This window comes from Aplysia californica, unplaced genomic scaffold (genome assembly GCF_000002075.1).
Source record: "Aplysia californica isolate F4 #8 unplaced genomic scaffold, AplCal3.0 scaffold00450, whole genome shotgun sequence".
Taxonomy (NCBI): domain Eukaryota; kingdom Metazoa; phylum Mollusca; class Gastropoda; order Aplysiida; family Aplysiidae; genus Aplysia; species Aplysia californica.
The window spans coordinates 471,794-488,685 of record NW_004797720.1 but is presented as its reverse complement, the minus strand read 5'-3'; the positions used below and the strand labels follow the sequence as shown (position 1 = coordinate 488,685).

Genomic DNA, 16,892 nt, shown 5'->3' with positions numbered 1-16,892 from the left:
CTGAGGAGACCCTGAGGAGACCCCCGACAAGCATCATCAGGCAGGCTTTAACGTGGAACCCACAAGGAAAGCGTAAGAAGGGAAAACCAAAGATGACATGGAGACGAGCGGTACAAGCGGAAATTGAAAAAGCGGGGACATCATGGAAACAGATAGAAAAGGATGCTCAGGACAGGCTTCGCTGGAGTAATGCTGTTGATGGCCTGTGCTCCACTGGGAGTTAAAAAGGGCAAGAGAGAGAAACAACCTGACAAGCAAACATGTGATTGTAGTTGTAGTGTATGATACTGTATGGGACATTCATATGATTTCCAAGGAGGAAATTTATTTTTTTAAAGCGTTTCTCCATCTGTCGGCTGGGATGTCACATCCCTCTCAGACCAAGCTGGCTCCGACAGGCAGGGTCAGAGCAGCCCACCGGCAAAATGATCTAAATTGTGTCGGTGTGGGTGTGAAACTTTTACAATTATTGTTGAAATTGATGGCCGTCGATTGTCAAGGGGAAAAGTGGTTGTCATAGACAAGTGGATGTCTTAGATACTAGCATCACAGTAGAAAAAACGCAAGGGGGGAAGTGGCTATTGGTACAGCTGATTGTCTTGGACAGGGGGCTGTTAGAGCAGGTACGACTGTACATTTATAAAAATGATTAAAAATAGTGCTTTGGAATCATTTCTGTGGTACTGTAGTCCGGTGATGATGATGATGATGATGATGTAGTCCAGTGGTACAACCATGGAATCCGAGTCATGAATCAACTTGTTACATAACACTAACACACTAAACATGACAAGAATTTCGTGCACCATTCAGTCATTTTCAAACCCTCAGTAATAAAGATTCTGTATAATATGAACATGAACAAATATTACACAAACTCTTGATCCAGTGACAAGTAAAAATAATGGATATTTTGCTAATGAAAAACATCCACATAAAGAAAACAACCTTGATTCTGCCCTTCTTTGGGTTCCAGTTGCACTTTTGGTAGAGTAAGGTTGGGCTAGAGGCTAGAATCAAGCTAGAACAAATAGAGAAATTGTAATTATAGAGAAGCAAGCACCACAGGAGCCCCTGCCAAGCACCTGGACAGAGAAATTCCAACAGGCCATTCTCTCTCTTCTCTTAAATTCGACATATTCTACACAGTATGGCAGAATGCACAGCGGCAGACGGTGACCATAAGCACTGGCGGGTCATTGCACATCAACCTCTGAGCCAGAGATGACACAATTTCCAGGTATCTAGGTATTCTTCCAACAATAAAAAGAATCTAATTTATGTACCTAGTGGTGGCTGGCAAGTACTTGGGTCTGGTTTGCTTCTTCCACATTCTCAGACCCATAACAAATTCAAGGAGCAAGTGTCTGATCACTGCTGATTATGTGATAGAAAATATGGCAGCTTTCTGGAACCGACAAAAAGGTGAGCAGACCAATAGAGTAGGCCCTACCAAGAGAAACTGTTAATATTCTGGTGTAAAACAACTGCCACAAATATGTTCATTTATCGATCCTGCAACAGTCCCTTCTTCGTGTGACTGTATTTTGGTATTCCATGCATGGCTTTAAGGGTGTACAAGACTTTCAACAGGACCTATATATCAACACCAGCTGACGTTTTGGTCACCTAGTACCTAGTAAATATATTGCAACAATTCTCGTGATTTTCAGATTATAATATGAATACAGCACAGGCATTATGAAGATCTTTGTAGCAAGTTGAGGATCACAGCGCAGGATGCAGCAGCCACACTAAAAAATCCTCCCCTGAAATACAGACAAAAGAACAGATCAAATGATAGTTTGGTTGTAAATAATCAAATGTCTTCTTTTGATCTCTAAGCCCCAAACATTCAGAAAGTAGTTTCCTTTATCATACAAACCACGCATGACAAACCTCAACCTCAGAATAAAGTTTGATTGACCTTTAATCAGATTCAACTCTTCCATTTAGTGGAGAGAAGATAATGACGTCCAGTTTAGAACAATTTAACCTGCTTTGCTGTGTAATATCATGATGAGGAGAGATTCAAGTTTTTAATCAATTGTAATGGGGCTAGCTCCAAATTTTGTAAACCTAAAGGCTCAGAAGCGAATGATATTACAAATTTCTGACAACAACAATAAAACAAAGTGCAGCCCAGACTAACTGTAGTCCTTTACCTTACAGCACTAGGCTTTATTTTTGGTTATTTTGTGCCTACTTCACCAAGTATAGGATGTTGAACTCGCGTCCATAATCCTTTGCCCTGCATGACACGTTGAGAAATTAACAGAACAATTCACTTTCCCAGCACTCCCCAGATGTCTGTTGAATGTGCTCTTGATGTGCTCAATCTGAGATTCGTGTGGAAATCATTTTGTCACACATCTGAAGGCCTCGATCTTAAATACAAGGACAAATCTGTTAAATGTGAACCAACTCATTAAGGTCTTGTATGTGACAATCTCCTTGTGCTTCTTATTCATGAACACTTCATTTACTCAGGCATCTTAACAGAGTTCTCTTCTATTTGAGTAAGTGTGAAACATTCATTTTTAATTCCAGTATAAAACCAAGACTTCCAACAAGCCACTATGTGATTAAAATATAAAATGAAACAGGTGGCTGTGATGAAGTGGCTACGTGTTTTGCCAATGTGCACATAACACAACATGAGTTTGATTCCTGAGTGTGGAGGTTTTTCTATCAAGTATTTTTGTCTGTCAGCTCAAATGCTGTATCCTTCTCTTCTCGGGTTGGCCCTGACAGGCAAGGTCAAAGCAGCTTGCCTCCTAAATGATTAAAAATGTGTTGATGTGGGTGTAAAACATCTACAATTATAATTTTATAAGAAATCAAAGCCTACATTCTTTTAGTCTCAGCTGAACCCTTTGAGCCCTCTCCATCGGCAGACCAGTTGCGTTCAAAACCGCCCATATGCCTAGCCACCCGTATATCGGTGAGCAAGACCCTATCTCTAACCCAGCCTGTACAGAATAAAATGCACACACGAAAAACAGTTTACTACACAGGACGTTATTTATTATTTTGAAGATCTTTCTGAATTAGATGCTGGTAATGACGAGGACTACCCCGATTGGGACATGGAAAGTGATTGTGACAAACTGATGAATGTTAGTAATATCAAAGATAGTATAGCCTGTGGTAAGATGTTGCACTGGCCCAATTTTGTGAGGCTCATCGACAACCAGCGCCATCTAGCGGCGAGCGTGTGACAGTGTTTAAACAAACACGGTGAGTGAAACGCAACGCTCATCCTGTCGGCCTACTGGCCAGTCTTGTTCAGCCATCGGCTGTTCTAATTCCAGAGGAAAAACTAAACCACTGGTGAAAAAATGGTGAAATGGTATGGGTTTAACGCCCCTATCAAAACTATTAGGTTATTTAAGGGGCGGGACCTCCTAGTTTAATGTCCGTCTCCGATAGGACAGAGCCAAGTGGGAAGTTTGTGTAAAGTGCCTTTCCCAAGGACACAACGTTGGACCGAGCTGAGGCTCGAACCCCCGAACCCACAATCTCAGGATTACGAGTCCGATAGCCTAACCACTAGGCTACCGACGCCACTACTAAACCACTGTCTTTCTTCCTATTCTCAAAGGATAAAAAAGGCAATGGGAAATTGATTTGTTAATCTAGAGTCTAGATTTGAGCTAAACTTGAGAGACCAGATAGTCCAGCCTGTAAGCTTTGTTTACTCTCTGCATCATGCATCCTTGACTAGGACCAATGCTTTGTACTCTGTACTTTGTTGTGTGTGAGGGCCCATTCCATTAGGTGTAGATCTAGATTCTAGAGGTAAATGTTATATAGATTTGTATGTTTTTTTATGGTGTACGCTAATATGTAATTTGTTCTTTAGCACAACACGGAGAGATCAGTATTTTGCATTTAAATTGTAACTTGTTATGACGTATGGGCCATTTGCCTTGAAAGTCAATAAAGTCAAATTCAATTCAATTCTCTCTCGCCACACATACTCATACACACATGAACGCACCTGTACGCGCACGCGCACACACACATTTTATTTAATCAAGTAACATTCATAAAACTAAAAGCAATCAATACGTGTACCGTCCTGACCACTTCTGTACATTTTATCATCATCACGGCCACCATCACATCATCATCAAATCATCTTCATGTACATCACAACAACCACCACCATAACCATCCAGTGGCGGTGGGTGGACCAACATTTGGGTGGGGCTTAGGTTGCTTCCACTTCTTTACTACCAAAAAGCAAGCAATAAGAGCTCAACGGTGATGATTTTTCTATACTCACGGTGAGCCATGGCATTTTGAGAACCATTCAAACGAGGAGAATCAACTTTGTCTTCGATCTCTTTATTCTAAGTTAAATTCTTCTAGACGGCGGGGATGAAACTGTTTCACCCCCAAATTTTTTCTAATTAATTTTAATCTGATGAAAAAGTTGCTTTAAACGTGGTTCGACGTGATTTATAACACTTAAATCTCAGGGGCACACACAGCATCTCAAGCTGTTATTCCGTCTTTGAGCTGGTTTCGGTCGTGTAGTCAAGGAAAATTGAAAGCACCTAACAAAGGTCCAATGGGTGTATAGGTGACTGTGTCACTGGGGAAAGTGTGTCGTAAACTTTCACCCCATTGTCAGGGCCAGGAGAGCCTGAGCCCTTAGAAAAGAGAGAGCGACTGACAAAAGAAAAACTGTTGAGTTCGTTATATCGAGTTCATAAGACATACTTCTATGTTGTATTCTTTGTATTCTCTCTCTCTCTCCATCCCCCCCCCCCCCTCTCTCTCTCTCTCCCCCGCTCTCTCTCTTTCTCTCTCTATATATATATTCTGCTACTGTATCTAATACTAATTGACACTATCTTTTGATTTCTAATAATGCATACTCCTAGAGATCCTGTCATCAATATTATCTCATCAATACTATCAATAATATTGCATTGGATAGATTCTAGGCCTAGACTTCATGGTCGTCAATGTCTAGGCCTAGATCTGGATTTAGCAGATCGTGAGCCCATGTACCCGGTACCGGTACACTATCCTCTGTTCTTATCACTCGTTACCGAAGTGAGACTATTTTTAAACCTAATGTTTTTCTTTTTAAATAATTTAGATCTTGATAAATTATTGGAATACGTTGATCAATACTTCAGTTTGGTAGATAGATCTACATAATTATTTAGATCTAGATTAGAATGAGCCCTAGAGTAGGATTAACTAGGACGCTCTCATACTCTATGTAACAGGCCCTAGCCAAGCCATCGGTGCTCAGTCACACTCTCGCTGGGGGTGTGGCCTATTTTACACAGGCACGTTTTTTAGAGAGAGAAAGACGCAACTGCAGCGTCTTACCATAGGGCATAGTATCTTTGGTAATATATTGCTCAGTAGCTCAGGCGGAGGGGCACAGTAGCCCCAGGAGCTCAGGCGGAGGGGCACGGTAGCCCCAGGAGGTCAGGCGGAGGGGCACAGTAGCCCCAGGAGCTCAGGCGGAGGGGCACGGTAGCCCCAGGAGGTCAGGTGGAGGGGCACGGTAGCCCCAGGAGGTCAGGGCTCAAAGGGTTAGGTCACACAAAGCTCAACATGTTCTCATCGCAATGATGTTGTTGTTGTTTTCAGATCCCTTTAGCAGCGCAATGCCTCCCTCAAGTAACCACACGTCCTTGACATCTGGATTGCAATGATAAAAAGAACAGAAAAAACATACAACAAAGTCTTAACTCTTTCTTATTCCTGTTCTTCACAACAATGGTCAACCAATTTTTCTGACATTCCTTCATACTTAGAAAAAAGCAAAAGTAATTCCTAATTCCTGACGATATCTCTGACCCATTTTGTTCCCAAGAAATGAAAACAAAGCTACAGATAATGTCGGTGATCTATTTTTAGCATCCGTTGAGGAAATGTCAAGAGAAAAACAATCTACGTTCCCAGTCGATTTCAAATCTAGTGCTGCACTTTTTACCAGACATTTTACCAGACATTTTACCAGACATTTTACCAGACTTTTTACCAGACTTTTTACCAGACATTTTACCAGACATTTTACCAGACATTTTACCAGACATTTTACCAGACATTATGGCCAGGTTGCACTTTTTACTGGCCGGATGTTTCGAGTTGCGTTGAGCAAGAGAAGGTTAAATAAAACAACCATAAACGATCAGCTTACCACCACAACTTCTGTGCCAAGGGGGAGTGCTGCCAATACCTGTAGTTGGTCACTTCAATAACGGGGTCCTGCTTGAAGGCATAGATGATGTCACGAGCGCTGCAAGAAAAGAAGGCAGAGTCGGTTTTTCAGCAAGTGGTTGGAGTGCCTCACTCGTAGGTCCTACGTTTGTTCTTTCCCTTTGTCATTTCTGTGTGATTTGTCATACTTTTTCAGTGCTTTGAATGATGGTTATTTTATTGATATAATGCTTCTCTTTACTCTCACTCAGTTTCAAAGCCACTACCACGATAAAAACAAATCCAAAGTTCTGCAATCACTGGAAAGGCCAGTGAGAAAAAAAAAAGGAAAAGAAAAGACTTTTCCCATTGATCTCTACAAAAACACAAGTCAAACCTCGTTATACCGCACCTATTACATTGCCAGATTTTGCTAGTGTACAAAAAGGAATGCCTATATAAACATAGTATTCGCACCTTCACACTGCCATCCACCAACTGTTAGGCACTCAGACTTGCAACTATAAGTTCGTAGGTTGGAATCCCATCAGGAGCCCGAAGTTGTGTCCTTGGGAAACACACTTTGCATGAATTTTGCTCACTTCACCCAGGTGGAAATGGGTACCCTGCTATAGACAGTGAAAGTTCTTCTCAGTTTGATAGCGTTAGAGCACGTGAAATCCACAGCTTGCACTGCATGCTTCCCGGGAAGCCGAGAATGCTTCTGGGAGGTAACAATAGTTGTAAAGAGCATAGAGAATGCTGTAGAGCATGGATATGCGCTATATAGATGCAGTTATTATTATTACTATCATTCTAACCTCATATAATTCATTGTTGCCACCAGAGCCTCTGTGGAGCTGAGAAACTGTATGTCCACTGTTCCATATGGAGACAACTTCTGTGCAAGCTGCAAAGAATAGCAGATTTAACATATGTGAGACAGCGTGGTGGAATCAGGCTCTCGTCAATTTTGGGGCATGTAGAGTCATTGGTATCATCTTAAAGTTTTTTCACTTGTCTTTATTTGGATGAAAAAAATATCCATTTATCTTGAATACAAGTGGAGATATTTGAGAATGAAGGAGGTGGGGGTCACCTGTTTTCAGAGGAAAAATTAGTGAGAAAATGGCCGCCAAAGATTGGTTATTTTCTTAGCTTAAGAGTCCGCGGTAACAGGAAATTTCTGTTTTTTTGTCCCTTTAATCAACGTTTTTCAGGAAAATCCACACAGAAATGAGTTCTTTAATGGGCATGAAAGGTGTTGAGCCAAAAAACAAATATTTGATAACAATTCACAAACCTGATTATTTTGACGAGAGCCTGATTCCACCACGCTGTCTCACATATTACCAAAACAATCATAACACAGCATTGTCTGAGTAATTTTTTTTTATTTTGAGAGAACTTAAAAGAATTGTGTTTACCTCAGTAAACCTTATGACTTGAGTGAAAGCGAAAATGTCTCAATAATTGGATGTTCAGTACACGAGACAAAACCTCCTTCATTCACTATATATGCATCAAGTAACAGCATTTTGGTATTATTTTACTGGTACTTTCACATCCGTCCCATGTTTTAATCTGTAGCTCTTTTCCTCTTTATTGTTAAATGTTTGGCCAAAAGGTTTCACTTCCACTTTGTATCCATCGCAAATATATTTTAATTTGAATTATATTACAATATCCTAATTGCGCAGTAATATTTTGTGTGGTTTTTTTTTAACCTGGAGAGTTTCAAGGGGATGTCTATCCTGATCCTGTATTTCACCATAATTTGATGTTTTGTAAAGAGGCGTGAGTTTTTTTTAAAAAGCAAATTATTTGTGACAGTTTTAGTGGCCATCTGTAGTAGTTGTATAGGGTTTTACGCGCTCGCAACTGCATAAGGTCATATGAGCGCTGGCCATCTGTGTGTTCTGCTGCCAAAAACATGGCGGTTTAGCTTTAAAAAAAAGTAGTACATATGCAGGTGGATGTGGGAGTAAAATTTACCCAGCATTTTTACCACAACAATTACTAGAAACATTTTAACAAATGACTGGGGAAATTGTGTTATAACTGTGATGGTTTGAGTTCTCACACCCCGGACTGATTGGGTCGGGAAAGAGATTTTCTCAACCTGAAGCATGCGGGGTCTAGATTTGATTCCTCTATTTAACTGTGCATGTATGTTTACTTCACTGTGCCTCTATGTTAGCCTCCTGCACTTGGATAGTGACAATCGAGAAGGACAAAAACTAGTTTTAATCTCCTGAAAACCTAACTCAGAAAAAAAAGTTGGCTCTTCAAGGGACTTTCAGGATTAAAATGACCTTAAAAAGTAATAAATTCTTTGTACTTCTGATGGCATAAGTTGTACACGACATGCTTGGGCTTAAATAACATCAGTTCAGATGTCACAGAGATAGGCTTCCTTAACAAGCTTAAACACAGTTGTTGGTTTTTTCTTGATCCCAGCCCATTTCTGTGAACTGGTGCTTTTGTGTTTAAAAGTTTTAACCAAATGTGGGGCCTTTTGAGTTTAAATGTTAACTGTCAATGTAAGTGAAAACACACAGTGGAGCTTTAACACAGTTATCATTTGATAAATGATGATGTTATCCAAGCAGTGGAGCTTTAACACAGTTATCATTTGATAAATGATGAAGTTATCCAAACAGTGGAGCTTTAACACAGTTATCATTTGATAAATGATGATGTTATCCAAGCAGTGGAGCTTTAACACAGTTATCATTTGATAAATGATGAAGTTATCCAAACAGTGGAGCTTTAACACAGTTATCATTTGATAAATGATGATGTTATCCAAGCAGTGGAGCTTTAACACAGTTATCATTTGATAAATGATGAAGTTATCCAAACAGTGGAGCTTTAACACAGTTATCATTTGATAAATGATGAAGTTATCCAAACAGTGGAGCTTTAACACAGTTATCATTTGATAAATGATGAAGTTATCCAAACAGTGGAGCTTTAACACAGTTATCATTTGATAAATGATGAAGTTATCCAAACAGTGGAGCTTTAACACAGTTATCATTTGATAAATGATGAAGTTATCCAAACAGTGGAGCTTTAACACAGTTATCATTTGATAAATGATGATGTTATCCAAACAGTTCCAATCTGTTTCTTAGTTGTGGAGAAAAGTGTTGATCTGGGACAAATGTCTGAACAGTGGGATTCAAACGGAACTGAAAATGATCACTTTCTATGGATTTTATGAGACCATTCAAAGCAACCACGTAGTGAAACAATATCTGATTTTCAATTAAACGAAGCAACACATGTAACCTCTTTACACTGTCCCCGTCGGTTTATGCAAGAAAAATTCTGAAATTATGCAAACTGAGCCCAAAAATTTGAAATTATGCAATTTTGTTAATTTATCAAAAAATGATAAAGGAAAATAATCAGAAATTTAAAAAAAAAAAATCAAATTTTGCTAAATTATGCCGGGTGCATAAAACCACAGGGACAGATTATAGCCTGTCCTAAGTCCTGTTTAGAACGGAGAAGGGTTAAGCAAGGTACGAGAAACTCAGCCTGTGAAAAAGAAAAGAATATCGTTTTTAAAATATCAAAGAGTTATTCTAAAGAAATCCAGGACTTGGGGGCAGGGCTGGATCTTCAGCTGGAGGATGCAGGGTAGTGAAAACCTGTCTGTGGCTGGCTCAGCCGGCTACTCAGCCAACATCTCAGTCTCAGCCAGCTACTCAGCCAATCCCCATTGTTTCTTCTAGGACGACCATTTCCTTAGGAAAATAGAATGTGTCCATCATATTTACGATTAAAAAAATAAAAGTTCAATATAACGAAAACACGATGATTCCGCAGACATTACCATTGATTCAAGAAAGAGCGGAAATCCTGATTTCAATTTCACGTACAAAAAAGGAGGACGTAAGGAGGCAGGATCTGCACCATCCAGTTTCTGTGAAAGAAATGAAAACTGTCTATTTTCCATGGCAAACAAAGACCAAGTGTGTTTTGGTAAAGTTTTCTTTTAAGCTGCAAATGTATTTTGATGTAGAGGAAGATATTTTGCTCATTTAAAAAAGAATAGCAGCATAAATTTTTCTTTTAAATGCCCTTACAAAAAAGAAGTCTGAACAGAAATAATAGTAGTAATAATAGAAATAAAAATTATAAAAGTAGGAGAGAATTCATCAAGCAGGTATATCCAACAAATGTCAATCTTTCATCTGAAGAGATATATGGCTCTTTATTTATTAATAAACTTTGCCTTAATATGTGTGTAGTGCCTCTCACTTCACTTCCAATCTAAGAGAAGAACAGCATTATCTTGCAGCATCACTGCACAGCCATTCATTAGTCTGGAGAATGCAGATCGCAATTAAAAATAAAAAAATCTTTCACCAGCAGAAAGCACTAATACACAATCTAGTAATACTCTAAGGATGCAAAATAGGGCTGACATTATTTCTAAGCTTAAAAAAAAAGATAAACCTAGAAAAAATGAAATGTGAGAGGCTCCGAGCAACTACATTGAAGACGCAGAATGTTATTGCGAGATATTGTTATAACTGGACCTTGAAGTATATTTCTGTCAGGTTTTAGGAAAGATGGAAAGATCAACCATTTGTAAATTCTAATTTACAAGAATTTTGCTGAAGCCATATATATTCTAAATATTATCTAATAAATAAATTGAATGAAATGCAGCAAATTTTTTTGTTGAAATTTGGAATTATTTTCTCTTGCGGATAGACACTAATTTTCAAGCAGACCTCCTATCACATACAAAATGAAAAAGAATGATCTTGCCATTCTGGAGAAGCCCAGAGCAGATAACTGTTGAAGCAACAGAAAAAGGCAGATAGACTGCTCATCTTTTGTTTCACTCTTTTTAAAGTGGCCTTACCTGAGCAATCTTTGCAGCTGTTTTTCTTACAATTTATCCGTTAGACCCTTGTTCCTTTAAAGAGCTATAACTTTTTATAGAATTATCCAATTGCACCAAAATAAAGCGCAAAAATACTAAAGAAAGACATAGCGTTCCAAACATACACAAGTGTTGATTTAAAGAAATGTTTCTTTCCATCAGGTGTAGTCAAAGCTCCTCCTAATTGTCTTCAATGATCACTCAAAATATCCCATGAAGACCTTCAATGATCACTCAAAATATCCCATGAAGACCTTCAATGGTCACTCAAAATATCCCAGGAAGACCTTCAATGGTCACTCAAAATATCCCATGAAGACCTTCAATGATCACTCAAAATATCCCATGAAGATCTTCAATGGTCACTCAAAATATCCCATGAAGACCTTCAATGGTCACTCAAAATATCCCATGAAGACCACTTATGCCATCTGTGCCTAAACTCAAGTGCCCTTTTCCAGAAAATAGCAAAAAGTACCTTTCCCAAGGAAACAATATCTTACCCACTACAGCACTGAATGCCCATCTTATGCGTGTAAATGATCTTAACTGAGTCAATGGGATTTATATTAAGAACACAACACACAAAAAACTCAGATAACATATGTACAGATTACATATGTACAGAGGTTTTAAACTAGTACAATCAACAAAATGCCTGTATGGAGAAGCAGACCAAACTGGGGAAAACATCCTCCAGCAGTGTTGGACATACAGAGCCCTGAGACAGGTATTGTGGCCAACCCCATGAACACCACAGGAAAAGCTATATTGGCCAACGGAGGAACTGAGCAGAACAACCCAGTATATGATAGATAGACACCAGACTTCAAGTGCTATGGGATCAAGAAGAAGAAGGAAAAGTGTCAATGGGAATGTAAAATGTTTCAAGTGCATTAAAAAAAAATTTCTAATTTTGTGGTGTCAGTGGCCTAGTGGTTAGGTTCTCAGACTCACAATCGTAAGGTCCTGGGTTCGAATCCCACCAGGAGCTCGACATTATATCCTTGGAAAAGGCACTTTATATGAATTTCCCTCACTTTACCAATGTAGTAATGGGTACCTGGCTATAAACAGCCAAAGATCTTGTCAATTCGTTAATGTTTTAGTGTATGCAATCCGCAGCTTGCACTGTATGCTTCTCAGGAAGCCGAAAATGTTTCTGTGAGTTCTAGGGTCTGCTGGGTAATAAAAGTTGTAAAGAGCATAGAGTATGCTGTTGAGCATGGATATGCGGTACATAAATATGCAATTATCATTACTATCAAATTCATGAACTGACAACTATTAGTCAGAGGTGTAAATCACTAGACTAAGATCTCCTACAGGCATTCACATGAAACTTTCCTACTCACTGTGTGAGTCACTGACGCTCGAATCACATTAACACAATTGCGAAATGTGTTCATAGTTGGCAGATAGCTGTTGAAGGCAAATGGCATTATGTCCATGGAGCTGAAAAAAATAAATAAAAAGATCACAGCTTGTAGACACAGACGCAGCAATGCAGAAAGTCGTAAATTTACAAGCCCTACTAGTATTATACCTCTACAACAACAAAGAAACTACAACAGCCTGGGTAAACATCATACAAAATGTAGCCTTGTTTAACACATGCAGCAATAACAACGAACACTATAGTCGTTCCAATGACTTGAAAAAGGAAAAATTCATTAACAGTAAAAGGTGTTATAATTTTATCTATCAATTAGCCAAGTTTATGTATGTTTTATATTCTTTTTTTACCAGCTATGAGGTAAATTACAGGGTGATCCCAAAAAAACTTTACAACTTTTTTTCTGAATATCTCGGGCAAAAATTGTTCTAGAATGCTGTAATTTGGAACAGACATAATTCATTCAAAAGGAACTTGTTTGATATAAAATCCACGAAGAAGAAACATGTTTTGAAAACGGAAACGGCTAAAAGAAAAAAGCAGCCAAAAACGCAAAGTTCACCAATGTTTCAAAATCTTGTGAAGGAGGTCGTGAAAAGATTACTTGACTTTTTTCTTGATTTCTCTTTGAGATTATTTTTTCCGTCCCTGTGACAATTAAACAGTATTTAATTTCTTTTACAGAGTTTTAAAACCTAATGATTTCATTCTGAAATTCCTAGAAGCAGTGCTCCACATTCCTTCCTTTGGACTCGACACATTTTTAACTCGTCGTTCGAAATGTCCAGTGGTGCCCTTACACAAGGACCTGCTAAACCATGAGTTTTTAAAGCCACATACACTGTACATGTTCACTAAGAAGTGGCTTCTAGAGACAATAGAGTGGGGTGCCCAATAGACAGCATTTTTGGAGTTAACATATCCCGCAAACTGTTGATGTGTAGGAAAGTCCTAGCTGCAGATCATCCACGGACAGACGTCTCATGGGACTCAGCTGCAGAAATCTGCACTCTGGTGACTTTTAAAGCATGGTGCGTGTTCGACCTCATGTTTTAAAGAACTTTTTAGTTCTGATTTGTTATAGATCCATACTGACGGAACTTCTCTACTCATGACGCCAAAGGTCTTGAGGGCACCTAAGCATTCTCTCCATGCCGTGCACAGAACTTACGAAATGTCAGGGCCGGTGAGTTTGTGGAGAGGTAATGTTCAATACAAAAAGCTCTCTGCTTTTCACTAAACATAACTATGATCTAAACAGGCGAACAAAATTTGGGAAAAATAATATCTGCAGACTACAGTTGACTTGTAAGACTGCTGTAGCTTGCAATATGGCACGATTGTTGCAACTTTTAGTGGTATGCCTAATGGGAACTGGTGCGTCATGCTTTGAAAATGGCGACAAGGTTGAAAATGGGTTGTTTTTTTAATGCGCTATATAAAGCAAAACCATTTAATGGACTTATCTAAAATACATATCAGACAAATTCCTTTTGGCTTCCAAACGTTATGTTCAAATCTGAAACGCAAAACTTCAGTATGGAGCAAGATATTTAAAAAGCAAGTTGTAAAGTTTTTTTGTGATCACCCTGTACTTTCATAAAAGGACCATGACATCACAGCAAAATGCTGCAGGAACGTTTATCTGAAGAACATGGTGTAAACAAAGCATTGGTTGTGGCTGCACAGCCCTTTTAGCTAAAATCCATACAGCTAAGGCAAAAATTTTTGATAAGGGAAAGATAAAAACCTTTAAAAAAATACAGTTAAGGGCTGTTCCTATGCTACTTCTACTTCTGGCAAGAGGAAACTGAAAGAAAGTCAAGTGAGAAGTGACGGGAATTTACAGAAGGTTTTGAAGAAAATTTGTAGAGGCTGTCAGAAAAGCATTGATGTAAGTAAAAGTGCTCAAAATGGAGTTTATTCAGGAAAACTTTCGTCTAATTAAAATTGAGACACCTCCTTCAAACAAATACAAAACAGAAAATTGTCTATCATTTATTTTAAAGGGTGTGTCATACCTTCAAACTGATAAGGATCATATATGAAATTTGAATGGCCTATATCAGATTTAAGCAATACAATAAACAATCTACATTTTAAACTAATAATTTTCACAGACCTTGCATTCCAAATTCAATACATACCTGAAATTCTTTGAATGAAGAAAGTGGCACAATCTTAAGAAAACTGTGAACAAAGAAAGATGAAAAAGAAAAAAGTGAAAAAATTAACCCTGCTTCATTTGCACAGTCATTTGGTAAAATAATCATATTGGGGGGGGGGGGGGGGGGGGTGGGCTCCCATCAACCCTATAAACTCTTTTAGAGATTAGACCCAACTTGAACATAGGAGCAAGCACATAGGAGCAAGCACACAGGAGCAAGCACACAGGAGCAAGCACACAGGAGCAAGCACACAGCTGCAGGCTCTATCATCAAACCATCATCTTGGTCACGAAGACATGTCTGCATTCCCACTGCTCAGTGGAAGACTCTGCTATTTGCCATTTGGAAAAATGACGAATGACATTTTTTTGGTAAGTTTTTTGCAGTGCTCGCAACTACATAAGGTCAAATGAGCGCGTGAGACTAAACATTTCCAGCTGGTAGGATATTTTGAGTTTTCCCTGGGTGGCTGCCGAAGCCTACTCTTATCGATTTTGGACCATCAAGGGATTTTTAATGTGCGCAACTTGTACAGGGGACCTTCGAGATTTTTCACCCTTGTCCAAGAAGGCTAGGTGTAGATCTTTCCTTCAACAAGATCAGGGGTGTGGCAGAAAGACAGCAGTAAGAAGGAGCCAGGGAGTCAAGGAGTAGCAGTAGGATGGCTACAGAAAGAGTCGGGAGCCCAGAGGAGGGGGCAAAGGAGGTGAGGGGGCGGGGGAAGAAAAAGGAGATGAAAGCAGGCGACAGATCATTGTTAGAGAGCAGGAAAGGATGTGAAAGGAGAAAATTTTCAGTCGCTATCCGGATTCGAACCCAGGACCTATTGAATGAGAGGCGAACATCTTAACCTCTAGGCACAAGAGAGCCCACATATGACAGAGTCTTATAATGAGCAATCAATTTGTGTAATAAGGATGACATTTTATATTTTGTAACAGTCTGTGCTGCTGTTCTAAAACAGAGTTCATGCCGTGTGAGTAAAAAGAGTAATTCTCAAACAGCCTCACTCAGATACAGAAGGTGTAATCCTGTCATTTCCTATCAAGTGGCAGAAGGTGTAATCATGTCATTTCCTATCAAGTGGCAGAAGGTGTAATCATGTCATTTCATATCAAGTGGCAGAAGGTGTAATCATGTCATTTCCTATCAAGTGGCAGCATTAAGACAACCTTTCATCAAGTACAAAACCACTTATTTCAATCGCTCATTCACGCACTTTTCAACACATTCATTTTTATTACCATAATGAAATAGCAGCCCAACTATAATGCAATTATTTCGCCAATAAGATTTCGCTTCATGTATTCCCTCATTTCATCCTATGTTGTTGGAGAGATGAATAATTGAGAGTTACGGGCCCTTGAGACTAGGGGGCGCTGGGCGGGCCGAACAGAGTTGCCGCCCCATGACACTAGGGGCGCTAAAACATGGGTATAAAGGCAAGGCGGGAATTCTGTGCAGGCCCTTCTGTTCCGTCTCAGTTCTGCTAGAGACTAGAGTGGCTGACGTTGTCGTAGCTGCCGGCAAAGTGACCTCAGAGGGCCTGACGACGTGATCTGAGCCGGCCAGCGCAGGCACGTCGCCACCATTCTGATCCTCACATCTTCTCCTGCTCGTGAGTTGACGCCAGAGGGTAAGTACAGTGTTTCTACCTCGCAATCACATCCTATTAACTCAGTATTTCAAAATAAATGAAAACAAAAATACAAGAAAAACCAAACCAAGCATTTTTTCTTATTCATGGTTATTTTACTACAAATAACGTAAGGACAACATACATTAATGTACGGACACCATACATTAATGTAAGGACAACATACATTAATGTACGGACAACATACATTAATGTAAGGACAACATACATTAATGTACGGACAACATACATTAATGTACGGGCAACATACATTAATGTAAGGGCAACATACATTAATGTAAGGACAACATACATATATGTACGGGCAACATACATTAATGTAAGGGCAACATACATTAATGTAAGGACAACATACATTAATGTACGGGCAACATACATTAATGTACGGACAACATACATTAATGTAAGGACAACATAAATGTACGGACAACATACATTAATGTAAGGACAACATAAATGTACGGACAACATACATTAATGTACGGACAACATACATTAATGTACGGACAACATACATTAATGTACGGACAACATACATTAATGTACGGACAACATACATTAATGTACGGACAACATACATTAATGTAC

General features: G+C 39.1%; 1 protein-coding gene across 2 annotated transcripts in view; it reads right to left on the bottom strand.

The window, feature by feature from the left end:
• Nucleotides 1-458: 458 nt before the first annotated feature.
• LOC101848456 (poly(A)-specific ribonuclease PNLDC1) overlaps nucleotides 459-16,892 on the bottom strand; it is a 44,253-nt gene continuing 27,819 nt past the window's right edge. The window contains exons 17-22 of one of the 2 annotated variants that reach the window (XM_005105055.3): nucleotides 14,627-14,669; nucleotides 12,439-12,538; nucleotides 10,022-10,111; nucleotides 6,996-7,084; nucleotides 6,176-6,274; nucleotides 459-1,769 (exon numbers count right to left, since the gene is read on the bottom strand). In XM_005105055.3, the coding sequence (XP_005105112.1) occupies nucleotides 1,700-1,769; nucleotides 6,176-6,274; nucleotides 6,996-7,084; nucleotides 10,022-10,111; nucleotides 12,439-12,538; nucleotides 14,627-14,669 (491 nt within the window). In that variant the 3' untranslated portion in view covers nucleotides 459-1,699. Of the gene's footprint in view, nucleotides 1,770-6,175; nucleotides 6,275-6,995; nucleotides 7,085-10,021; nucleotides 10,112-12,438; nucleotides 12,539-14,626; nucleotides 14,670-16,892 lie in introns of those variants that run through there. The other variant, XM_035971508.1, reaches the window with a different exon arrangement.